We start from the raw sequence: 26,554 nt of genomic DNA, 5'->3' as shown, positions 1-26,554 counted from the left end.
CAGTGGCTTCTGCAGCTGCCCAGATTCTTTGTAGTAGTTGTGCATAATGAAGTAAAAAGAAAGTTAATTGGCAGGGTGTGGTTCATGCTCAACATCCCAGCACTTGGGGGGATGTAGGAAGGAGGTCCCTGAGTTCAAGGTCAGCCTAAGCTATAGAATAGTAGAATAGGTGGTAACCCCAACACACACATGCACACATACACACATACACACGTACATACACAGAGAGAGAGAGCACACAAGAGAGCGGGGGTGGGGGAGGAAAGGCATGGTTTGTTCATGAGAAAATCACAAAATGCAATAAAAGTGTTTTTATAAGCTAGTTTACTTTAACTTCTTGTGGAAAGGGGAAAAAGCGTCTGACTCACAGGGCTCAGCCAACAGATTCCCAGGCGGCTTCCTGGCCAGACCTGGGCTCAGGGGTGACCATGTTGATCACATGTCTGTCAGCCTCCATCTGTGGCTGTGGCAGAGTCAAGAACCCTGTGAACCTCACCCATGTTCACAGATGTCTGAGCCCCACCAACATGACTCTTCTCTCTAACTGCGCACGCGGGAAGGAGGCTGGTCCCCAGCCTTAGTAGCAGGAACAAGAGCCATGGAAGAAAAGTCAGCTCTTTACCTCCTGCCCCACAGTCCTGAGGGAAGTGGAGCAGAGAGAAGGCAGCCATGCTCAGCAGAGCATGAGCCCAGCAGAGCTAGGTCTTCAGTGTCACCCATGGAGTGGGCTCCAGGAGACCCTGGATCACCCCCTCACTGCAGCCAGGAAGAAAGAAGTAAGCACCTCATTGCTTGGGATCCTGAGAAAGGGCAGAGTGAATAATCCACACATTTTTCCGAGATAAACAAATCATAAAAAACGCTTTCCCGCAAACAGCCTGAGACTAAACCGATCATTTTTAACCACTTCTTGGAACTCTTGGGCCACCCAGCGGCTCCATCTTGATGGTTAGGTAATCCAAGTCAATTAAGAGAGAGGGACATTGTGGGGTGGACCAGGAACTGAGGTTCTCGTTTTCGCTGGATCTTCCCCTGCGCATTTTACTTCATATCAATTTTTACCAGGTTAGAGGGGAGCCAGCCCCTCTCACACATGCCAGGGTCACCTCAGAGAGCATGGCACAGAGAGTGTAGCCTGAATGTCCTTAGTCAGAGCTCATCAGTATGTCCCCCTTGATCTCAGGGGGACCGCATTGTGTTACACATCCAAAGCTGTGTAAGCCAACACCCAGGAGGAGCTTAGAGTAGGTCCCACTGAAAGGTGTCTCGATACTGAAAGATGGAGGCTTAGGGTAGTGTGGCTGGATGCCCTCGTGTTGGTGTGCACTCCCAGTGGGGAGGCTCAGTCCCTGGAAGGAACCGTAGTAGGCGAAATGTCACCAAACGGTGAGACCCCATAGGACTGTATTGGGGAAATGCCACATGACAAACCAAGCTTGAGAGGAACCTGCACAAAGCTAATTCCCAGAGGCCTGTCTGTATCTGGAAGGCCAGGTGTAGAGGTGCCTCCTGTCCCTACTTAGAAGGCCACCCGACAGCTACACAGAGAAGAGAAGGGGGTCCTCCAACTCCAGTATGGGTCGGAGCCACCGAAAGCAGCCATGTGCAAAGAAAGAAAGTTTCTTTTAGCATTTTTCAATATTATCACATCTTGGTGTCTGTGTGGTTTTTGTCCCAGATTTTTAAAATTTTCTAATAAAAAAAAAAAAAAAAAACAAGCCTGAGAAACCACTTTGGAATATGTTTGGTTCATTACCAAGATACATCATTTAAAAGAAATTGCCCAATGACAAAACATAGACCTAACTACATACTATCTATTTAATATCGAAACAGGCTGTATCCTTTGTCTTTTATAACCTTTTTATTCTAAGTTTTTTTTTTACTTACTCATTTTACATCCACCCAGCTGTATTCTAATAAAGCACAAATTGCATGCTATCGGCTCAGCCCCATATTTCCAAAAGCTCAGTGCAACCTGAGCCGATTTGGTCATTCCACGGGCCCTTGGTCATGTTCCCAGCTGACATCTCTGAATACCTAGGGTTCTGATACTCTTGCCTAAATCTAAAACTTTGAAAGGCATGGTGGTACACAGCTGTAATCACAGCTGTAATTTGGGAGGCTGAGGCAGGAGGATCTCAAGTTGGCATCCAGCCCAGGCTAGAGTGAGGTCTCTTCTCAGACAACAGCAGAACAGATGTTCATCCTTTCCTCTGTCCATTTTCGAGTTATCCTCTCCTTGGATTTGGGCTAGGGTCTGGCTTTTGAGAACATTCCCCACTGTTTTATGGGTCGATGATGTGAAAACTCGACTGTTCACACACTGCCCTGCTTTCCAGGGACACCCAGGGCAAGGTGGACCCCGAGGAAGACCAGGCTATGACGGATGCAACGGAACCAGAGGCGATGCCGGGCCGCAGGGGCCCTCTGGATCTGGGGGCTTCCCTGGCCTCCCTGTGAGTATATGGGCAGTGTGGGGGTCACTTAGCCTGATAGTCTGAGTGAAGGACACATGTAGTGTGAATGGACCAAGCATAATGTGACCCTGGCTCCTTTTTCCACCCACTCTGTTTTCACTGAATGTTCTGGGTTCAAGCGTTTGTGACTGTTAGGTAGAAGATGAGTGACTTAGTGTATGTTCTCGGCCACTGTCTCCACGGATCGCGCCGTCTCCTCCCATATTCTAAGTCAAATAGCAGGAGACAGTTTAATGATACAACCAACACTAGGAAGCTCCAATCTTGTCCTAGTGTCTGCTGGGCACTAAGGATTCCTGGGAACCTGGAAGGAGGTCAGATTCTCCATCATCTGCCAACAGAAATATGTTTTCAGTACAGCAGCACTCCTGTGATCGCTTCCTGACCTCATTCTTAGGATCTTTGCAAAGAAACCTAAGGTGCTCGTTCAGAACTATATTTGCAAATTCAGGTTAGGCTAACATTCTGGGTAAGTCTCTATTCTGAAGGCTGGGGTAAGAAGAAGCTGTGAGCTAACACCCCCAACTTTATCCCACACTGAGTTGGCATCTCCGGCCTCCACCTCCGGCCTCCACCTCCGGCCTGCAGCCCCTGTGCACCCCTGTCTCATTTTTATGTGACTCAGTGTTACAGTGAACTTCACTACCTTTCTGTCTATGTAACTTAAACATCATGATCAAAAGACACATGTCACTGTAAAATACTGGTTACATTTGGATATTCAAAGCTAATGCGTACCTTATGTTTTGCATAATTCAAGCCATTCTTCTGTATTAGATAGTATCTGCCTGTTAATACTGCTAGGACCCAGTCCCATGCCCAGGGATGAGCAGAGAGACTTTGTTTGGGGTTCTGAAAAACAGTTTAAATCCTACAAGGTGTTTCCATTTTAACTCTTAAGATTATAAAGTACCGTTTTTTAAAGCCTCATGCACGCAGTTGGACCTTAAGGAAGTTGCTATCGGAGGTGCCTGTGTAATAATCCAGTGGGGACACTGGGAGTGACAGGGAGACGCCGGGTCATCTACGGCACCATGGATGTACTGGAAGATAATGTGTTTTCCTTTCTTATGGTATTTCTGCTAATCTAGGGGCCCCAAGGACCCAAGGGGCAGAAAGGCGAACCCTACGCACTCTCTAAAGAAGACCGTGACAAATACCGGGTATGTTTGCCATAGGTGGAACTCAGACATCCCGTGTAAACTGTAACAAAGCCAGTTAGGAATTAACCCAAGCGTAACAAGCAGTGCGGGGAAGGAATTTACAGACCCGTGAGGTAACAAGGCTGTGATTAACTCGGGGTCATCCTGTTTCTGTGTGGAGGCGTACTCAGTCTCCGCTTGTTCTCAGTGCGACGGACCAGATACCACAGTCGGGCAGGGTTTGTGTCATTCTTGTTTGCCATAGAGGTAGATGAATCCAAAGATGCTTAATATTAATTAACTTTGGGGGCCTGGGCGATGCCTCAGTCAGTAAAAGGCTTGCCTTGCAAAAATATAAGTCCTGAGTTAAAAACCCAAAACCCGTGTGAAAACACTAGACAGTTCCTTATTCGCAATCCCAGCACGGAGGAGGTAGAGACAGGCAGATCCTGCGGTCAATAACCATCCAGAGTTGCTACCAGGTTAATGAGAGACTGTCTCAAAAATCAGTTTGGGTGTCTCCTGAGAAACAATGTTTGATATTGACTTCTGTCCTCATAAGCACCTGCATAAACGTATGCATTCGCATGCATGTGTGCACATACACACACACACACACACACACACACACACACACACAGTAGTAATTCTTAATTAACCCTTGCTTTCTCTCAACCAGGGTGAACCTGGAGAGCCTGGCCTGGTCGGCTACCAGGTGAGTAGCATTTTTACTAAGGAATATTCCATGCAGAACTCTAAAAGCATGTGGAGTAGGGAGGGGCTGGAGGGATTGCTCAGTGGTTAGAGCACTGACTGCTCTTCCAGAGGTTCTGAGTTCAGTTCCCGGCAACCACGTGGTGGCTCACAACCATCTGTGATGGGATCTGATGCCCTCTTCTGGTGTGTCTGAGGACAGTGCCAGTGTACCCACATACATACGTAAATTTTAAAAACATCTGGAGGAGACACCCCAGTCTGCCTGTCTTCAAGTCACGCTCTCTTGTCTGTCCACAGGGGCCTCCTGGCCGCCCAGGACCAATAGGACAGATGGGTCCCATGGGAGCACCTGGAAGGCCGGTAAGTCCCCGCATCCTGTGTCATGTCACCTGTGCATGCTCCTTTTCCTCCCATTGAGTGCCATTGAGCAACAGGCTAGTTCTTGTATAAGCTCTTCAAGTTCCATATTAACTATGAGCCCATCATCCCTAGACAAAGCCTTCCAATGAGAAGGTCAGTAAGAAGGAAACACTTGCCCTGGGTCAGGCCAAGTGTAACAGGTGCATCCCACCTAGACTGTAACCACTGTAGGAAGAAGGGACAGATTAGCGTCCCTGAGTGGAGGACACAGGTCGTCCCTCCCTTCCGACATGACACGGAAAAGTGTGGTAGGCTTGAGCAGGATGAGGGAAGCTTCCCAGGGAGGAGGAGACCTCTCAGCAGTGAGAAATAGCCTTCACTGACACACCAGAGAGCTGGGCTCCGGGTGAGTGGCCGTTCTCGGGGTGTGTGTGCGTGCTCACAGCCCAGGAGGGGCACGTGAGATTTCCTCTAGACCATAATGGTCAGTTGTAGTTATGAATCTCATCCTTTCAAAACTCTTAGGCAGTGGAAACCTTTTTGCCACAACACCGTGGCAGGCTCAGCAGAGACAGGCTGACAACGGGACGGGATGCCAACTGTTCTCCCTGTGCGTGGCTAGCTCACTTACATAGCAAGAACTGTGTGGCTCAGGGTTTTCCTCTAAATAGAGTTCAGAGGGGCTGAGAAGGTGGTCCAGTCAGTGCCAGGCTTGCTGTGTAAGCATAGAGACCTGAGTCCCATCCCCAGCATGGTGTCACTTGCCTGTAATCACTGAATTGGGGAGGGGGAGACAGGAGGACCCCTGAAGCTTGCTGACCAGCCAGCTGAACTGAATTAGTAAGTAACAGGTTTAGTGTGAGACACTGTCTCAAAATAAAATTAGGTGGAATATGATCGGATGATTGAAAAAGGTCTTCACACATATGCACACACACAAACATGCACACACATGCACACAAACATGCACACAAAAGTAGACAATAATTAAAGAAGTACAGCTCAGAGAACCTTAGAATACACACGTGCAGCTGCTCATTCTGTGGAACTGATCTATAGATCTGTCCTGCTCGAGAGCATTTGCCAATCTGCCCCCAAAATGTGACAGTGTCTTTTGGGGACTCTCCCAGGAGAGCAGAGGAGTCAGGCTGTGGTCACAAAGCTTAGGAACAGACACATCGGGGACATGGGTAAAGTCATTAGCCCAAAACACACAAGCAAGCCAGGAACAGCTGTGGGTAGATAGCGCATTCCAAGGACAGTGACCCTGCCTTCCTCTCGGCTTTTCATCCCACCAAGACAGATGTGGGGAAGCCCTGCCCATACTGTCCTAAGTGGACATCAATGGTTTTCCCAGGGCCTCCAAGCAGATGTCATCTGAGTGCTGGGGGGCGGGGGAGAGGGGAGAGAAGCCCAGCTTATACATGTCTTTGTGTTTCTGCAGGGACCACCAGGACCCCCTGGACCCAAAGGACAACCAGTAAGTCAGTGGGGAAGAGGTTGGGGGAGGGCTCTTTGACCAGAGAACAACTTGGCTGACAAGCATTTCTGGTGTAGACTATGCTGAGAACCACTGAGTAGTCTAAGATTTGATACTGAGGAATAGTCTGTGGTGTGTCTGCATACCTGGCCCCAGCCCGGTATGGGATGCTGAGGTTACCCTGACACCGCTGTAGCTGTGTGCAAACCACACTGGTGAACCACAATAGAAGATGTGCAGCTGAGAAATCTAGGTATATCTCCTACTTAACCGCAGATGCAGTGTCCCAGGGTGAAAACAGGGTGACGCTGTTTGTTTAGGGGGAGTGGGAGACGCTCATCCTAGCTGGATATAGTGAGACTCAGTCAGAGCCTAAAGGTAGCACTAGGGACATGTCTGGTGCTACTGAGTCAGGCTGGAGACCAGAGCCACACCGCTGCCATGACAGGGTACTCATTACATCGGCAACGCACCAACCATGGAGTCTGTCATAACCTGGGAATGCTGGACAGCTGTCCAGACTCAGCAATGTCGATGAGGAAAGTATCTGATCAGAGATCCTGGGGTCTAGACCCATCCACTGCTCCCCATCCAGATGCAGGTCTTCGTGTTCCCAGGCCTGCTCCAGACTCAGTCCCATTTCTGTGACCCCTGGTGACCTTGGCTGCCACCCACCTCCAGAGCCCTCAGGGTTCCATCCCCTCCAGCAGAGTTTCCAGCTGCAGCTAGAATTTGAGAAGGCTCCTGGATACCCCCAACTCTCCCCACACTCACCCCATCAGTCAGCCCTGAGCAGGGTGGGAAGGGCCTACAGCCAAGGACAGCGGAAGCCAATGGAGCTGCAGGGCCAAGGAAGCAGTGGCCTGGCCCAGGCTCTGGCCTCAGATCTCCCCTGGCTGCTGCAACTACAAACAGCCCCCTCACCCTGGGCCCAGTCACTTCCTGGCAACTTTGACAAGCATCTCTGAGCTGCAGGGACTCATGTGGTCACCATGCTGTGCTTTGATTCCAGCTCCCAGCCAGGTGGCGAAGGAAAGCGGGATTTAATTAAAGGGTTTGCTTTTATTTTTCAAACAATGTCTAAGCATTCGAGGAGGAGGACAGTAGACTGCAGAGAGGGGCTGTGTGACACCTGCTCACTGTAGCAGTAGACACCCTGGGAAAGTGCGTGAGGCAAGAGGAAAGAGCGCTGTGTGAACATGTGGCTCCTCATCCACGGCCTCAGACATCAGGAAGGGCTGACCCTGGCCCAGCTGCTCCCTGGGGGACTGTTAGATAGAAACTGGCCAAGACACAGGCCTGACTTTGCCTCAGCAAACAATCCGAACAGCCACATAAATATGAAAACCAGTCAGTGTTAGGTCCCCTAAAATCATATTAAAAAGTTTATATGAAGCTAGGGTGCTTTTTGTTTTTATCAAAATGAGATGACTTGTGATCTTCAGATACAGAATCTGGGCCATTATCTGGGCTGGTAAAGGGCCCAGAACCTGAGGGAGAGCTCCAGTCCCCCTTGGATGGCCGAGTGCTACTGTGTCAGCCAACAGGATCCCTCTTGGTTCACCATTTGCCCCTCGGGCCTTCCGTACGTAGGCAGAGGACCAGGAGAGGCCCTTGGCTCCTGAAGTTCAGAGAGGATGTGGCTTGGTCTCTTCCTTCTAAAAACAATTTTGGCTTCACTGTGATTTCTTGATTCTTACAAACCATTTCTGTTTCCAGGGCAACCGGGGACTCGGTTTTTACGGAGAGAAGGGTGAAAAGGTAAGGCAATCCAGTGACAGGAACCAGGGACCATCACCGCCCAAGGTGACATGACAACACAGTCACATACAATCATGGCCAAATGCCAACTCAGCCACACTCCAGGGACAGTAGTGGATTGGGGAAGACATGACTGGGAACAGTGTAGGTAGGCAGAGGTTGCAACAGGGACATGTGACTTCCACCCATCTTCAGGACTGGGGAGTGGAGGTGTCCCCTAAGAATGTCTTCTGATGTGTGAGACCCAGAGAAAATTAAAGGGAGCTCAGGGAACAGACCTCATGGCTGCCCTGGCTGAAGTCAGTCGTGAAAGATTATGTGACTTCTATTACCTCCTACTGCTACCCTTCCAAGACCCCATTACCTGGAAGAGAACACAGTGCCTACACCTAGCAGCCAACCCTACACACACACACACACACACACACAGGCACACACACAGGCACACACACACAGGAACACATACACACTCACACACACATACACATAAACACATACATACACACACACACACCTTGAGCCTGTCTGCTCAGTGAACAGCAGATCTGGCTCTACCACATGATCGCTGACACTTTGTGGGTGCTCTGCATGTTCACTGAATGGAGATCAGAATTCCTAAACACTGGGGGGATAAAAACACATAAAAATATAAAGTCCCCTACAATGAAATATCCCACAGTAATTAGGTCAAATAAAAGGAGGGGGTCTGGGGAGAGGCCACTGGTGGGAGGAAATGGTCACTTGGAAAACCATGGAGACAAACTTAAGGCAATCCACAAGAAGGCATTTCTCAGAAACCAGTGAACACACCGAAGCCCTCCTGGGTAATGTGGTCTCAGTCTTTGAACATGTTAGCGAATGCTCAGAACACACAGAGGCCTTCAGGCGCTGCCTCGACACTTGGTGCAGTGCCATTTGCTTGCAGAAACAGCAAAAGAAACATCAGTTGGAACCTCGCTGTGTTTATCAGTTTCGGAGAGAGAAAGGTCGTGAGCAGAGCATGAGGCTGGTCACCGCTACTCACGTGGAGCAGTGTCCGCCGCTACAGACGCAAACACAGTGAAAGTCTCCTCGAGATATTTAGTCTAGCCTCCGCTCATTAGTGTACACAGTGCCTTTTGCTTGTGGTGGCTCCAGCAAAGCCCAGATCTATCAAATCTTCTGTAGCCTGGGGAATCATTAGTGATCTCTTACTTAATGTAGGAATTCTAAACACTTGCTGATGGGGGAACGGCTCACACCCTGTAGACTGCCTGTTTCATTGGTTATTTCACGGTTGTGATACAAATTAGCCCATACAACACCAAAACCAAACAGTGCGGGGTGATACCACTGGGCTGTCACTCAAGCTCTGCACCCTCCTGATTCAAAACTGTCACTTTTGTGAACCATCTGCAGGGTGACATAGGACAGCCAGGACCCAACGGGATCCCATCTGACATCACACTTGTTGGGCCCACGACAACAACATACCATCCAGATCTGTACAAGGTAAAGGGATGGTCATTCCCAGCTGACCTGGGAAAAGAGGCTACGAAGGTCATTTTCTTCATTTCTGTGCAAACAGCTGCATCCCAAGACAAGGAAGACCTCACTGCCGATGTGGGGGCCAGCCTGGGGGTGGGGGACAAGATGAGATTTGCACCAGCTACTGGAGGGACTGGACAGTTTCCACCAGCCAGTAGGAGGTTCTTATAAGATGTCGAATCCTGAAGGTTGACAGCAAAGATGGGCCAAGGACCTGTCAGTCCAAACACATTGAAAAAAGCCTAAACTGCTTTTAAAGCTACTTGGGCTTGAGAAGTTGGTGTGGTCCAACTGCCTTTTCCTAAGACCTTATTTGACTGAGTTGTCATTGGGGTGTCTTCTGGGCTGTGTCTTCCCACTCCGGGACAGACATGTAGACACTAGCATCCATCTATACGGATTCCCAGAAACACCTGCACCCTGTTGCTGGTCCACATAACTGGCTGCTCAGATGGAAGAGAGGAAGGCTCCTAGGCACGTCACAAATCACCTCATGAAAATTCTAGAAAAATAATCCTTGTTTGCATTTGAGTCTCAGAGTTATTGATCACCAGGACTTGGTCAAGACCACTTGACAGCTTATCAGATACATTTTAGCCTAGTGTCCTAAGACAGGATTGATGTTCGTGTATTGCCAATTTCTTACCCCGTGTACTCTTCACAGGGAGAAAAGGGAAGCAAAGGAGAGCAAGGGGTACCGGTAAGTTCAATGGCGGCTCCATCCCTCCCTCCTGCTATTGCTCCATCTTCGGGACTCCTGTTGGAATGATGGGATGTGCTCTGGTCTTAACCTTTGTGTTTTTATACACTTCTCTATGTGAGAATGTGTCATGGGTACGGAATGCATTTTATTTAATAATATGGCTACTTAGCACGATCTGAAGCTGTGATTGGGGGGCGGGGCACTGGGAGGGAGTCGGGAGGGCCTCTGTTCTGTTTGTCTAGTTTGACCCAGCTTCCTAGCTCCTCCTCGCTGTGGTGGTGACTGCGGCATCCCGGGTAAAGGTGGTCAGCACTCAGCCCTGTGCTCCCTCTACCCCCAGCCTGTCATTAAAGGGGCCTAGGAAAGGCTGCACACTGGCCAGTGGTGGGATCAGCTCCTGGTACCTCTCACATCTGGTTTCTCTCCCCTAGGGCATAGTCTTGAAAGGCGAGGAGGGCATCATGGGATTCCCAGGAGTACGGGTAAGCCGCACACTTTACAACCATCGTTGTCTAACTAGCTGGCTTCTTGCTTTTTGAACAGATTTTTAACTTTTAGATTTGGTCTTTAGGTTTACAGAAAAACTGAGCAAAAAAGTAGAGATTTCCCCCATGACCCCCTGGCCCTACCCTGGGCACATCCAGCCAGCTGGGCATCCACTAGGGATAGCTCTCAGACACATTTGCTACAACCTATGAACCCATGTCCTCCCCCAACCCCATGCTAAAGGTTTTTTAAAACATTGTACCTGTGGGGGGGGGGGGGTTCCTGGTACAAGGCCCAACTAATCTCTGTAACAAACTGCAAAGAGTACCTAAGATGCAGGTTCATTTCTGGACACCCAAAGAGTCCAGTTAAAAACGTCTCTCTTGGAGGCTAATCCATAAGAGGAAGGTGTCACCTTCAAGCCATGAGTGTCAGCAGCCACCTCGGCACTCAGGATGGATTTGGCTACCCGGGGTTGAATGTGGCCATCTGCCCCTGTTCTTCCAAACCTTGAAAGCACGAGGCTGCTCGGTGGTTGTTGGTACTGTCATGCCTGGTTTCCTGTCCTAAATCTTTATTGCTTGTGTTTTCTGTTCAACACAGGGTCTTCCTGGCCTTGATGGAGAAAAAGGAGTCGTGGGACAGAAAGTAAGTCTAATACACAAAATGTAGACTGTTCCAGGCCTGAAACCTCATGTACATGAAGTGGCATTTGGCTCACTTGGGATGTCCCCTGCATCTGCAGGTTCATAACTGATTGTTCCGACTCTCAGAGTCCTTAGTGGAGCATTGATCTCTGTCTCAGATCCCTTCATCCATCTGTTGGTTTCTCCACAGAACCCACCCCAGGTCTCTGCCACTAGGTCCCCATCCCTGGGCCTCACACTCCTCTCTGTCATTGTCACTAAAAAGTGGTCAGTGGGTGACCGAGGTTTCCCCCTCCATTTTCTAGAGATCTACACATACTTCGATACTCGTTTATGTTTCATGATAACCTAGTTGCTTTTCTCCTGTGGTCTAGCAAAGAAAAAAAATGGGTATGAAAAAATGTCTACAGGTCCAGGCAAGATTTAGCAACAACTAAATACCAGCTGGGGCAGAAAGCACTCGTAGAAATGCTTTTATCTAATTAATCACTAATTAACTCACAGCATTCATTGTATGCACAAATTCAGCCCACTTACTGCAGAGCCCAGCACCCTCCCGTCACCCACAGTGGACGGTCCTGGGGTCTGCGTCACCCACAGTGGACGGTCCTGGGGTCTGCGTCACCCACAGTGGACGGTCCTGGGGTCTGCGTCACCCACAGTGGACGGTCCTGGGGTCTGCGTCACCCACAGTGGACGGTCCTGGGGTCTGCGTCACCCACAGTGGACGGTCCTGGGGTCTGCGTCACCCACAGTGGACGGTCCTGGGGTCTGCGTCACCCACAGTGGACGGTCCTGGGGTCTGCGTCACCCACAGTGGACGGTCCTGGGGTCTGCGTCACCCACAGTGGACGGTCCTGGGGTCTGCGTCACCCACAGTGGACGGTCCTGGGGTCTGTGTCACCCACAGTGGACGGTCCTTGGGTCTGGCTTTAGATCTGTACCAGCCTCCAGGGTAATGTGACCTAACTTGCTCATAACTTGGACTTGACAGCAAAGAAATTCTAAGCAAATCTGTGCCGTGCTGTCCTGCATTTTATGCAGTGAGTTAGATGTAGGTGGTCACTACTCCTCAACATACCAGCACCCAAACATATCAGGAAGCCGCAGGGTCGCGGCATACACATGCACCTGGAACACAGCCATTGGCTCCAGTCAGCTTATAGCCAGCACCAGAGTGCACACACAGGATTCTCAGGGCTTGTGGTCCTATCATGCTGTCCTGTCGGTACACAAAGAGCAGTCTCGCAACCCTAGCTTCCCCTGAGCCCCGCTTAGATTGCCACAGCAAGTAGCCACATGACACTGAAGAGCCCGGAGGCTTAACTAAGACAGAGAAGCTATGTGGCTGTCCCGGGATGGCAGATGGTCTTGCCTCCGTGTGTCGTGGCTGACCTCCATGGCTCCACCTAGAGGCCACGTTCTGGCACCGACCGTGTACCATGGAGACTGTTCTGATTTCTTCTTGTAGACTCTAAACTCAGGCTGGAGGCTACAGACTAACTGGACCCAAGCTCTTGCTAAGAGTGCCCCCAAAAGTAACACAACAGAGGCAAGAGCTGTCCCCAGCCCCACAGCCAAGGCCAGAATGCCACTGGCTTAAGGGTAGCATTGAGCAGATACTATACTGGCAACTAAAGCAGGCACCGGGCCCAAAGCCCAGCCGAGTCAGAGTCAGTCCCCTCCCAAGGTAGGCGGCTGGCATGGTATCACCTACTCCTCACTGAAACAGAGGGGCTGTCATGTCTGGAAACATGGCTTAGCACAGCTACCCCTGGAACCAGAGTTCCATGAAGACTCGAATCCTCGACTAGGGCCCAGCAAGCTCTAGCCCTTGTTCCACCCTCTGCTGCCTGGGTGCAGTGTAACAGAGATGCCCACCCAGCTCTCTCTTGGTAACTTGGGCAGAAGCAGACATCTGTGTTTAAGTGGGTCAAAGGAAGAAATAGTTTACCCGACTGAAAAACTAGGGAAGCAGGCAGACATACACAGATGATTCATCCTACCGCACGTTAGCACAAACCGCTTGGTCCAGCTGGCCAGCTGCTGCCTCCCCACGAGTTTTCCAGATGTGCTGAAGATGTGGCCTTAGGGGCCAGAATTTAAAGACGTCTCCAAAGAGCTGCCTGCATACAGTGACCCATTAAAGCAACATGCCAAAGAGGGAGAAACAAAGAAGGCCGTGTGCATCCTGGGGAAGCCCCAGCCTCCCTACAAGAACAAAGAGCCTTCTCCACATGCCTATGTGCATGTATGCAGAGAGGGGAGGGAGAGGGACACACATGGTGACACACAGACGTGGACACCTGGAAAAGGAAACGGCTCCAGGCAGGGAAAAGAAAGCTGTCTTGTGCATTTGGCTGTACTATATTTTCTAGAAAAAAAAAAGAAGCCGTTATTTCCCCTCATTTGGGGAAATCTATGTTTAATGGCAGACAAGTCTTCTCCCACCCTGGAGTGATTATAGAGATTTGGTCTCAGGAGACCATGAACCAGCCACAGTCTTTGTGTAGAGTGACTGTGAGGCACAGGAAAAAGCTATCCCTGAGTGGGCAGGGCCACTAGACTGCCACAGAACTGTTCTGACTCCAGGAATTATAGCTACCCGGGTGTATTTTCCAGGTACGTGGGAGTTGGGGCAAGCAGTAAGGCTGTGCCCACAGGCTAGGCACGTAATGGCATCATCATTAAATCGTGACGCTACATCTTCCTGCTCCACGGCCCTCTTAGGTGGATCCTGGGAGAAGTCTTTCCTCGAAGGCCTCTGAGTTGTATTTCGATAACCCCAGTTCTTTGTGCCTGAGTTCTTGCCTGAGGAATGGCCTAGAAATACAGAGATGGAAACACACCCAGACCAATAAGACAGTGCCTTCTATTGAGCATTTGAGGAAATGTTCCCTGGGAGCCTAGCTGTAAATGTGTCCTAAGGGTGAGCTCCTGCCAGCTATCTAGAACCTCTGGTAATTAGTGTCCTTAGGGGCTTAGGGTTCTCTCTCGAACAACAGAAAATCAACTGTTCTTGAACATTCAGCTCCACCTAGGGTGAGAAGACCAGAGTCAGCCACAACCCTGCAAAAAGGGGGAAAAAAGCAGCCGATCTTAGCCCATCAACCAGCACTCGAACTCCTGGTAAAGTCCCTAGACAGGCCTATTTTTAACTGAACCCTGGCTTGGCTTTGAGAGCTTTGCCGTAGTCTTTTGCAAGAAGAACGGCTTCTCAGAAACCCTTACATACCTGCCCAGCTTCCTCATTGACTGGCGTTTGAGAAAACTGGAGACCAAATTAATGTTAAGGGTTTTTAGTTCTTGTTTTTGTTTTATTTTGTTTTGTTTTTTTTTTAAAAAAAAGAGAAATTTCCAATCAACAGGCTCTGAGGATTTTGTTTGGTGGCAGCTGGAAACTCTGACAACTCATTATGAAGGAAGGGTTTAGCTAATGGAGCAGAAGTGGCTGCTGCCACAGGACACGGGCTCTGCCTGCAGTCTCCGGCTCACGTGGATGCTGATGTGAGGGATGGAAAAGCAGCCGTCCCCCTATTGCGCAATCCCACGGGGGCAGAATGGACACATCCGTAGCCCATGTCACCCAAATACTCTCCACACCAACAACCAGGGGGAAAAAACACTAAGAAAATCTACAAGGTTGGGGGTGGGGAGCACTGAAGAATGTCTCGGTGGTTAAGAAACCCTGCTCTTGTAGAGGGTCTGGGTTCTGTTCCTGGCACCCAGCTGGTCCCTCACAGCCATCTGTAACTCTAGCCCAGGCTCTGAACCCCCTCTCCTGACATCCACAGGTACCAGCCATGCACACGGTACACGTGCAGGAAAAAAACTCATACACATAGAATAAAGTAAACATATTAAAAAACATAAAGCTCAAGGGAAGCAGAAACTGTCCACATTTGGACACTGGCTCCTGCTTCAAGCAAAGCAGCTGTAAAGATATTTGTGCATCTGAAATGAAGGAGGTGAATGTGTGCTGGGAGGGGGGGTCATTGAGGGGATTCTTGGTGGCTACATTGGCTGTGCCGGTAGAAATGGCATGGGTTGGTTTCTGGAGTTTCCCCCCTGAAGCTGTAAATAATAATCTCTTATCTCTCTTTCAGGGAGGCAGAGGCCTGGATGGTTTCCAAGGCCCCAGTGGGCCCCGAGGACCCAAGGTGACTCATTCTTTCTGATGAGGATGTCCTGTTCCTCACTTAAACGACATAGGCAGAGGAGATGAGCTCCCCTAGAGAGGGTGGGGGGGGGTGTTGGGTGTTGCTCAGCCCCCTCAGCATTCATGGTGCAGCAGGAAGCTGGGTTTGTAGCAACAAGGTGGGGGGGGGTACCTCCAGTTCCGGATGGAGGGTGGAACTTGTGTGGTTAACCCTAAGGGCTGAGAGGAAAGACAAGGTGAAGTGATCCAGGCTGGCTAGGAGAGGACCCAAACCTGTGGGTGGCCCTTCCTGCTAGAGGACATGTCTGTGGAGATCAGGGAAATGTGTGGGTGTATCTGGAGATTTACATGAGGCTGCTCTACAGAGCACATGGTGTTGGGTGTCCCTGCGTCTCTGTGCTGCCCCCCCCCACCAGATGTCAGCACGGTGAAGGTCTGAGACCCAGAACCCTTGCAGTCTCCCAGACACTTCCTGGGGCATCCCTACCCCTGCAAGGGCTTCACAGGGAGATCCTCACATGCAGAGAGGTTCCTTTTTATGTCTGTCTGGTGGCTTGGATGCAGGGACTCCCGACCGTCACATGGTAGAGATGTTACCATGGGGACAGTCCAAGTTGGATAATGAGGAAAACCTGCCCTATTAAACCAGCTCTACATTCTGCCCACTCCTGGGCAATACACAAATTAAGAGAACTCCAGGGGGTTAGGCTCATGACATTTTCTCTCCACCCACCCCCAGGGAGAACAGGGAGAACAAGGACCCCCAGGACCCCCTGCCTACTCACCCCATCCATCCCTGGCTAAAGGTGGGTACGAACACTTCAGGGCCTAGCGTGGACCCTCTTCTGTCGTAAGAGTCATAAGCTTTCCAGACAGGTTTCCAAGACAACCTCAGAGACAGCCCAGCTTCCCTGGTGGTCTCAAAAGGGGTTACTGGAAACTGTCACTTTGGTTGTGGCTGACAACACTCACAGGTATGACCCTATCTGTGAGTGAGGGGAATGCCTTCATTTCTAGGAGACACACAGGTTTTGGTTTTTAACACCCAGAATGCCACTGATTCCTCTCAAGTCACTAAAGCCACCGTGTGTCTTTTTGGTATCCTCTGTGCCTCTGTATTGTCTTATATCTATTGGAATCTTATCTTGCTGGGCTGCAAACTGGGGGCCCCCTGTATTTTCAGCATTTGAATGCTCCCTGACTCTCTGTAGACAGTGTACTTACTGGGAAGTCGGATGTTTGAAGCAGCCTATAAATGGCAGCCTCGTCGCTATGGTATGGATTTGTTCCTAGACAATGATCTGATTCTAACTGAAGGGACCTGTCTTGTTGCAGGTGACAGAGGTGACCCAGGATTCCAAGGTGCTCACGGGGAGCCAGGAAGCCGAGGCGAGCCAGGAGACCCTGGACCCATGGGGCCCCCAGGCCCATCCATCGGAGTTGAAGGTAATGGAGTTTCATAGCATCAGAATATACCTGCTCTCAGGTATGGACATGGACCAGTAGGCTTTGCTGGCCCCGTGACTTCCCTGTGACTTCATCTGTAGCCTCAGCTCTGATGAGATTAAGGACACATGCAACAGTAACCCCAGGAAGTTTAGATTAGCACACTGATGGGGGACAGGTGATTTCTGGTCCCTGGATGGAAGAACCAGGGGAGCTGTCCAGTGATGTAAAACAAAAATGAAACAACAACTAAAACAACAACAACAACAACAACAACAAAATCCTGGGTCACATCCCAGGCCATTGTAGAAGTTGCAAAAGTCAACAAGTTGCAAAGAAACATACCAAGACCTTCTGCTGAGAACTAGAGTCAGATGCTTGCTCTTGACGGAGCCCTCCATGACAGCAAAGCCGGCACAGCCTTTACGTAATGGGATGCTCACCTGCTGCAAATGCTCTTGGATTTCAGATTCAAAGAGAGGCCTTCCTGGGGAGATGGGACCCAAAGGCTTCTCGGGAGAACCAGGCATCCCAGCGCGCTATCCTGGCCCACCAGGAGCTGATGGAAAACCAGGTTTCCAAGGAGCCCCTGGGCCTGCAGGCCCACCTGGACCAGATGGTGAGTAGCTGGTGTTCACCTGGAGCCTAATCAAGCTGGATTTTCTGTGAAATGTTCTGAGTTGATCCGGTAGGTTTAGTGAATGAGGATGTGATGGGCATCCCCAGGGTCCACACCGGAACTGGGGTAACAGCTATCGCTTCTCAGTCCCTAAAGGATCCGTGAGCCCGCAGCTCCTACATGGTGAGCTGTGGCTGCAGTGACCTCCACAGCCTAAGATGCTATGGCTACAAGGAGCTGAGCTGAAATCTCTGTGCCCAGGTCTCTGCAGGAACCTCCTTCCCCGACTCACAGCTCCTCAGCTCTGCTTCATCCATCTGGCTAGCGTGTGACCATCAGCTTCTTGGCCACCGCACAGCCAATGTCATAGGGGATAACCATTGATGACAAGGGGGACAGGAGACCCGGAGAGTCCATATATACAACAGATGAGAAGGAAGGCTCAGCCAGCCTGCTGCCCTACAGCACTTGAGCTGGCCCTGAGTTAGCCAGGGTAGCATCTTCAGGTTGTGATGGTTCATGCCGTCCTTATGTCAAGAATGCTTTATTACCACTGAGTGGGGCACATGCCCCAGCTTTGAGCCGGCCCTCCTCAAAGCCCATTCTCTTCAGCTGTAGCGTTCAGTTTGGTTGCATGTTAGATGTTGAAAAATTCCTCATGAAAACATTTCATCTCCTGGAGAGACTGGCTTATGAGGCACTGGAAGGAAATATGAGGTCATTTTCTCTTTCGGGGGTGACACTGACCCAAATGTGGGCACTTCTTTCCAAAATTGTTTCAACCCCCTGACATCACCTCCAGCAATCTCTTCTCAGGCATCCCTTCGGGGGGTGGGGCATCCTATTTGCGGATGGATAGTGTTGGGGTTTAGTTAAACTTCAAGTGCAGAAGCTGTTTTAACTGCTTTGGGGAAATCTTCCTCTACAGCATCTACAAAAGGAAAATTATCAGCAGCATTTCTTTCATAGAAAGAAATATTTCTCTAAAACAGGCACATAGGAAGCTAGTCACTTTTAACTTAATATGAGTCTGTCCATGTGCCCAGTTTTCTATCATTTGGAAGATAGCACACTCATCTGAAAAGTTGTAAGTGTTGGTCTTTTCTTGGATGATGCATTGGAGCAGAGCTATCTTTAATGTTTTCTATTATGCTAAAGTAGTTTCTGTGATCTGAGTTACATTTGTTAGTATTGACAGGAAAGTATTTATCAATGACATGTGTACCATGTAATTTTCTATGAGCCTGTCCTTCCTGTGTGTAGTGTCTACAGGGTTTTCCTCATGTGCATCAAAAACATAAACACATGCCATGAATGAAGACATTGTCTCTCTCACTCGGTCCTGTCACAAGCAAACACTGTCTTCATAGGTGAATTTTGCTCACTAAGTGGTTTAGTGCTTCGATGTCATAAATAAACTAACAGAAGCAATCGGGTCTAGACAGCAACGGGTTGTCGATTACCAGCAGATAAAGGAATATATACAGAAGAGAAAGTAGTATAAGAAAACTTATCAGCTGAAACTTAAGATATGCAGTGTTCCCTCTGTGAGATACATTGTTATCAGACCATCTGCTCTAACAGCAAACTCCTATGTGAAAAGTAGCCAACCAACCACTAGCCTTCGGGAGTGTGCCTCTTAGAATCCACCTTACGACTTAGTACTGGAAACCGGGAGTCCTATGGAGCTAAGCCTTTCTCAGAACTGAAATTTTTAGAGTCTTCTCTCAGAAACTGCGTTTGGTCCTATTTTGTGTGCTGCAGTTGCTGAAAGCCAGGATGCTTGGTCGTTCTCAGAATCAGCAAACCGTGATGCCAGCTGCCTTTCGGAGCAAAAGGCTGAGCTGGTACCATTTCTAATTCAGCTGACTGAATCAGCTATTGGCTTCTTCATGGAAGTCATGCTGAGATCTCTCAAATCCCAAAGAACTTATTTAAAATTAAGAATGAATTAATTAAGTAGAGACAGAGGTCACATCTACATGACTCAACTGTGCCTTCTTAAAGGTCTTACTAACTCCCAAGAGAGACTCTTTGTCCTCGGTGACAGGTCTCTCATTAAATGTTCCTAATGTCCAGATGATGAATCCCATTTACAATCTGCTTTTCTCTCCATCTGACAAGAGGGCTGGACACTTAGGCTAGAACCCAACACAAACCTAAGCATCTCCTGGAGGGGTCCCACGGGCGGTGTGGAAAGGCTTTCCTCAACTCCTTGGTGCCTGTCCACTGTCCTCACTCTCTGGACACTTAGTAGGACTTCCCAATGACCTCTTTGTTCTCCCTCCCTCCCTCCCTCTCTCTTAGCTGATGGAGCTCTTAAAATTCTCTCTCATCCCTTCTATTCCCACTGCCCCTACATAAACTCTAGATAAACTCTCCAACAGACACACAGCCCCGTGAAAACATCACCATTCCTCCTCTGGGCTTGAGCTGCAGCCATGAAACTTCTCACTAGAAAGAGCCAGCACTGGGTGTCAGGATACCTAACCTCGGAATGCCCAGAGTGGAGCGGCAGATCTCCATCCTCTCACTCTCCTTGGCCAACACATTCCCTGGTACCACTGTTTCTCCATAGCTTCTGAACTTGAGCCAGGACCCACGAGTCTCTGGGCACCTCACACTCCACAGTGTCCGGTGCATCCTCTCCTTACACCTTTGCAGAACTCCCTTTGTCCTCAGGAATAAAAGCCCAAGAGGGTTTTCTCCCCTCCCCCATGCCAACACTCCTCCATGTGCCCTTTACACACCCTCTGGTCATGGCTCCAAACTGTTAAGGGGCATTTGGTCCCCTATTCTATTTGTGGATAGCCCTCCAGCTCCCTGCCTGGCCAGCAGCCTCTGTCAGCCATAGTTCAGGCCACTTCCTCGGAAAACCCTCCCTGGACACCACCCATGCTATACCAGCTGCTCTCAGATGCCCTCTCACAGTGCTGGCCAGAATCTGAAAATCACATCCGTTTGTTGTGTGTATTAGCTGTGTCCCCGCACCTCAGCTGTCAGCTTGAGGCGGGCCGGCTTCCCAGTGCCAACACAGCTCCTGGCTTGCTGCCTGGCGTAGCTCAGGCGCTGGCTGGTGGTGGATGAATGGATAGTTGAATGAGTGAATGAGAGACCGTGTTAGATGCGCAGCCAGATCAGATTACACAGAACAATGCTCGCTGGCCTCTTCTACAAACCTCTGCTTCCCTAGGAGCTCTCAAAGCATCCCATGCCTTTTCCCAAGGCCTTTTCAGTCTTCTAATCTTTTCTACTTCCTGTGTAGGCGCGAGCGTCTACTTTGTCTGGGGGTGTTCACTGGAGCTATGACCACAGCTAGATTTAATGAGGCTTGGTGACTCACACCCATAATCCTGACACCTGGGAGTCTGAGACAGGAGAGTCACCATAAGTTCAGGGCCAACCTGGGCTACAGAGTAAGACCGTGAGAAGCAGAGGAGTCCAGAGGATTTCAGTTACCACTCCCAGCCATGCTCGCCTGGATAAGCAGCCTCAGATCCGCCACCAGATGGCAGTATTCCCAACGGCCCCTCGGAATTGTGAGGCCTTACTGGAGTCTCATCTGGCCACCTGATGCACACACATGCAATATTGGGGCACTGCAGTGATTAATAACTCTGACTCTTAACGAAAACGGGGGCCTAGAAGAGGATTGTTGGGGTCAAGGTCATGCGGTGAGGTCAACCATGCCTAGTACCAACTAGGAGAATTCCCGTTAGCTACCAGGACCCTGTGTTTGTAGGTTTGTTTATGTGTGTTCAAGTGTGCAAAATCAGGTGAAGGGAGAAATGGGCAAGTCTGAGCAGGGGTGTGTGTCCACTCCAAATGGGGACAGAGGGGAGAGCTGAGTTTATGTGGCGCCACCTTGGGGGAAGTTCTTTGAGGAAGAACAGGGATGTGTGGCTGTCTTGAAACTACAGCAACATGGCCAAAAAAGTCAGATTCTTCATTTGGACTGAACATTTCTCAAAAAGAAAGGCATTGGTCCCAAAACATTGATGAAAAAGCTAAATTTGCAGGCTCTGGTCTCTGTTCCACTCTGAGGCTGTGGCCACGTGGCTGTCCAAACTTCTGTCCTTGAGATGCCGGGAGCTGGGGTAGACTTAACCGAGGGGCTGCACTGCACTGGACCTGATGCTGTCTTTCTCTCACAAATGCTTTTGTCCTGTGTGTTTCCTTAGGCTTCCTGTTTGGCCTGAAAGGGTCAGAAGGAAGAGTGGGTTACCCCGGGCCTTCAGGTTTCCCAGGAACTCGAGGGCAGAAAGGATGGAAAGGTAAGGACGGTGAGGTGGTGACCCCAACCTAGCCCCCGTGCCACCTTCTCTTGCAAGTTGACCCCACCCCCACCCTCCATTTTGTTTCTTTGAAAGGTAAATCATTCTGATCTGAGATCTGAAATGCTCCAAGATCTGAAACTTTCTGAGAACCAATATGCCAATACGGCACACAGCAGGTGGGAAATCCCACGGCTGGTATCACTTGCTAAACCACAGCCAACGTGGCCCGTCAAAACTTTTAGATAAAGCTAACTTTGGGCTGTGTACGGGTCACATAAAATACCCTAAGTCTGGGTGAGGTCTACCCATGATCTCTTCACGTACATGCTGACAAAATACGCACCTGTCTACATATATGCAGAATAAACGGCATTTTGGAGCCAGGCATGGCAGCGCACACCTTTAGTGCCAACACTTGGTGTCTAGGCTGCGTTATCCTTTCCCACCAGCCCCTCACCTGTCTTCTTCCCTGCTATCCCAAGCCCAGCTTCACCTGTGCATCCTGTCCCAATTACTACAGGGGAAGCTGGAGACTGTCAGTGTGGCCAGGTCATCGGGGGTCTTCCGGGGCTGCCTGGACCCAAAGGTTTTCCTGGTGGCAGTGGGGAGCTAGGGAAGAAAGGCGACCAAGGAGACCCAGGCGTGCACGGTATCCCTGGGTTCCCAGGATTCAAGGTGAGAGAAGAGCACCCCCTGTTGGCCAGCATTAACTTGCAGCTGGCAGGTTTTTTTAAAGATGTGCTTTTGGAAACTTTCACCTGTTGGACTGAAGTGTAAGCCACTCTGGAAGGCAGGCCTCCATTCTCTGAAAGTTAGACATGAAGTTACCACAGGACCCTGAGGTTCCACTCCAGACAGCAGAAAGGAACTGCAGCCCTGTGTGTGGAATGGCATTACACATGAGTCTTTTTTTTTTTTTTTAAGTAGAAGTAACCCAAATTTCCACTGTCTGATAGGTAGGAGGGAAAGCATTGCATGCCCACCCTCAGAAATGCCATCCTGCATGGATAGAACACTAGCCACACCGCTCGCTGTACAGGTACACATATGCACACATGGATACATATACACATGCACATGTAGATACATATACACATGCACACATACACAGCCTCACATGTCTCCCAGGCTCACCTGCAATCCTATTTCTGCTCTTATTCTGGGACAATAGGTGTGTTCACTACAGCTGACTGCCCTAACATTTATCCTTGCAGCAACAGAGAACGTTCTTGAGGCACCTGGCCAAAGACAGTTTCAACATCCCAACCCCACAGAAAGAGAACTTACACCAAACAATAACAGTAAAGCACTATGTTCCATCTTAGTGCAGAAGGCTGTGCAGGTGTGATCACAAATCTGAGGCTAGCCTAGGCTACATGAGCAAGACTCTGTCAAACACATATCCACACACAGCAAACTGGGGGAAAGGTGTTTTAAAGACAGGGCCCCCTCTAAGTCTGGCATTGCTAATGTGTTCAGAAAGATCCTGAACTGGAAGCCACGTGCTCCATTCTGAATCAAGTCGGCTGTTCAGCTGACTCATTCCTAGAAGCCAAATGGATTCCATTTGAACCTCTGAAACCTATAAATGGTTCAAGTATGCCTGCTGCCCTCTGTATACAGCAGAGGCTTTTCTCCAGAAGCCTCTGGCTGTATTTGTTGTCCTGAACTCAATTATATGTCTGTGTGTACAACAACCCTGTGTATAAAGATCCCCTAAGGTGGGAGGTGTGTGTGTTGGGGAGGCAGAAGGTGTGTTGGTCTGTGGAACTGTGTGATTGTGATCAGGAGGCTGATTGGATAGATGGATATTGATGAATGAATTGTTGATTGGCCAAATGATGGATGGGTAGGAATGCCTGGAATGGTGTTCTGTGATCGTGGCTTGTTATCTGATTGGCTAGCTGGATATGTGGATGGATGGATGAATGGATGGATGAATGGATGGATGAGAGGGGGAGAAAGTGGTACACAGTTGGTTATCTAAATAGATTGTACACTTGACTAATTTGTTGGATAAGATAGGTTGGTTGGTCATTTATAATGATGGTGGATAGAAGGTTGGGTAGATGGATGGATGGATGGATAGATAGTTAGATGGATGGATACACGGATGGTTGGATGGATGCATGGATGGATAGAAGGTGAACTGGCTGGTTGGCTGATTAGTTGTAGGTGTACTCTATCACCTGGGAGGTTGGTTGATGCACAAGTGTTGGTCCATAAACACCCACTGAGCAGCTTCTGCATGAGAGCAGCTGTTCTAAACCCAGAAGTGTTTTCCTTCTCAATAAATCAAGACCTAAGCTTGGTTCCCCTGGAATTCTCTAGCACAAGGCGGTCCACAAGCACATGAAACATTACATTCAATTAAACCAACACTCAGGAGTCTCCAGCTCTTGAAAATAGTTAACAAGTTGCACCACAAGTAATGCCTAGCACACGGAAGCCCAATCCCAGACCATTTCTACCTCGTGGAGCTGCAGCAACCTCAGAGCCCTGAAGTGGGCTGCTCGCTTTGCATAAGAAACCATTGTTCTTGATTGTTCACAGCTAGATAGGAAGTGACTGTATCTTTTTTACAGATTTATTTATTTCTATTTTATGTGTTATGGGTGTTTTGCCTGTGTGACAATGTGGAGGGGGGGGATGAGTTTGCACCAGATGCATGCAGTACCCACAGAGGCCAGAAGAGGGCATCATTGAACCTCAGCAAAAGTACCAAGCGCTCTTAGGCATCTCTCCAGCCCCACAGATGATCATTCCTACCCGATGTCCTACAGGCTCATTACCTGTTTGGATTCTAATGATTGAAACTGCCTTCCTGAAGCCCAGGGGCAGGGTTTGGGGCCTTGTGAGAAGTTCTGTGGGCAGGCAATTGTCCACAATCTGCATAATTTAAGCTCCTTAAGTAACAGTCTGGAGGAGGAAGAGACATCCCTATGTTTCTGTCCACAGGGAACCCCAGGCATCGCTGGAGCTCCTGGACCCAAAGGAGCAAAGGGAGACTCTAGAACAATCACTACCAAAGGTGAGTTCTCCATGACTGAGCACATCCCAGCTTAATTAGCAATCTGTGTGTCCCTGTGTGGGTAGCTTCATGTGCAAATCTTCACCAGGTGAACGAGGACAGCCAGGTATCCCTGGGGTACACGGGATGAAAGGTGACGACGGTGTCCCGGGACGTGCTGGGTTGGACGGATTCCCTGGCCTGCCTGGTCCTCCGGTAAGCTGTTGTTTCACTGCAGCCAACCCAGCCTCACTCCTCAATTCCTTCCTGTTCTTTGGACATCTGCCGGGGTCGTGGCCTTGACCTTGGCTCACACCCAGTGGTCAGGACAGATTCCATTCTGTTTGGTCATGTTTTAAAGACTAGCATGTGAAGAAAACTGTGAGGCACAGGACGCTTCAAACTGGGGAAACAGCCATTATGGTCTCTGTGAAGTAAGACCCACGTGTTTCCAGGAGAGGGTCTTCCCTGTTCCCAGATAGATCTAAGGGAGTCGGTGTCCCCCGGCCTTCACAAACCTTGTGGATGCATGCTCTAGCAAGCTAGGACATAATGTCATAAGGCAAGAACAAAATGGCTCACCTGTTTGGTTGTGCCATCCACAACCAAAGTCTGAGCTGTCCACTCCGTGATCCCTGGAGGCCCTATGAAATGGGGAGTCCTGCTTTGTTGAACCCACATACACTAGAGAGGCTAAAATATGAATGTGCGCATGCTTTGAGGGTCCTACAGTCAGAAAGAGAGCCCAGTCTCTGACCTTTGAATACAAAGGTGAAAGTGATGTCTGGGCTTCTTGACTCCTGCCTACCTGCCATCAGAAGTCCCCTCTCACCCGTGTCTCTGTAGGCATGCTAGGACACCCAGCATCTCATTGGCCATTCATAGCATCGACACTGGGCCCCTGCTGGGCCCTATAAGCACTGCCCCTGCCCCTGCCCAGAGCACGGCACTCCCTACCGTTACCCTTCCATTGCCCACCCTAGTATGACCACAAGGCATGCCACTGGGCAGAACACCTCGCCTGTCCCCATTCTTATCCTAAGAGCACATGACTCCTTCTCATCTGACTAGCTCCCTTTCCTCTAATGAGCAGCAGACATGTCACACATGCTAACCCTAACAGATGGGCTGGAGATCCTGTGCCCGTGACCCTGAATATAAATGTGTCTCTCCCGGGCTGACCCACCACCGTGTAAAGGCGGTGCTATAAGTCCTAACTTCGACTCAGTCTCCTGCATAGACATTTTCCTCCCAGTCATCCTGTTCTTGGCCTACAGCACAGAACTGTAGAGAAATGGAGAAGGGAAATTGGGAAAGAATGGCTGGCTCGGATGTCTGTGAGATAACCGGGATTCTCTTGCAGGGTGATGGCATCAAAGGTCCTCCAGGGGATGCAGGTCTCCCAGGCATACCCGGAACCAAGGGCTTTCCAGGAGAAGTGGGTCCTCCGGGACAAGGCTTACCAGGCCCGAAAGGCGAGCGTGGTTTCCCTGGAGACGCTGGTCTGCCTGGACCTCCAGGCTTCCCTGGTCCTCCAGGGCCCCCAGGAACACCAGGTCAAACAGGTATGAAGGAGTCTTTCCCTTGTCCTCATGAGTCCTGGGGCAGTCAGCATGTCCATGTCCCCTGCTTCTCTGGATCTATGCAGGTGTACCCAGGGAACCAAGCAGGAGCATCACGTTCCACATTTGTTCACATGGAACAGATGTGCACCGCAGGGTCCCTGGGCCCAACATCTTC

At 49.8% G+C, this 26,554-nt stretch overlaps 1 protein-coding gene across 2 annotated transcripts in view; it reads left to right on the top strand.

Annotated features, from left to right (window-relative positions):
* The window catches only part of COL4A2 (collagen type IV alpha 2 chain), a 130,795-nt gene that overhangs the window by 83,495 nt on the left and 20,746 nt on the right, over positions 1-26,554 (top strand). For both annotated transcript variants that reach the window (XM_080928448.1, XM_080928447.1), the window contains exons 7-25: positions 2,343-2,459; positions 3,572-3,643; positions 4,302-4,337; positions 4,637-4,699; positions 6,144-6,179; positions 7,899-7,940; positions 9,339-9,431; positions 10,132-10,167; positions 10,602-10,652; positions 11,260-11,304; positions 15,410-15,463; positions 16,202-16,268; positions 16,798-16,908; positions 17,378-17,527; positions 21,709-21,801; positions 22,325-22,479; positions 24,763-24,835; positions 24,924-25,030; positions 26,178-26,379. In XM_080928448.1, the coding sequence (XP_080784574.1) occupies positions 2,343-2,459; positions 3,572-3,643; positions 4,302-4,337; positions 4,637-4,699; positions 6,144-6,179; positions 7,899-7,940; positions 9,339-9,431; positions 10,132-10,167; positions 10,602-10,652; positions 11,260-11,304; positions 15,410-15,463; positions 16,202-16,268; positions 16,798-16,908; positions 17,378-17,527; positions 21,709-21,801; positions 22,325-22,479; positions 24,763-24,835; positions 24,924-25,030; positions 26,178-26,379 (1,603 nt within the window). The remainder of the gene's footprint in view (positions 1-2,342; positions 2,460-3,571; positions 3,644-4,301; positions 4,338-4,636; positions 4,700-6,143; positions 6,180-7,898; positions 7,941-9,338; positions 9,432-10,131; positions 10,168-10,601; positions 10,653-11,259; positions 11,305-15,409; positions 15,464-16,201; positions 16,269-16,797; positions 16,909-17,377; positions 17,528-21,708; positions 21,802-22,324; positions 22,480-24,762; positions 24,836-24,923; positions 25,031-26,177; positions 26,380-26,554) is intronic.

The sequence above is a fragment of the Micromys minutus genome, assembly GCF_963924665.1.
Source record: "Micromys minutus genome assembly, chromosome: 14".
Classification (NCBI taxonomy): Eukaryota; Metazoa; Chordata; class Mammalia; order Rodentia; family Muridae; genus Micromys; species Micromys minutus.
This window is presented reverse-complemented; position numbering and strand designations above follow the sequence as displayed.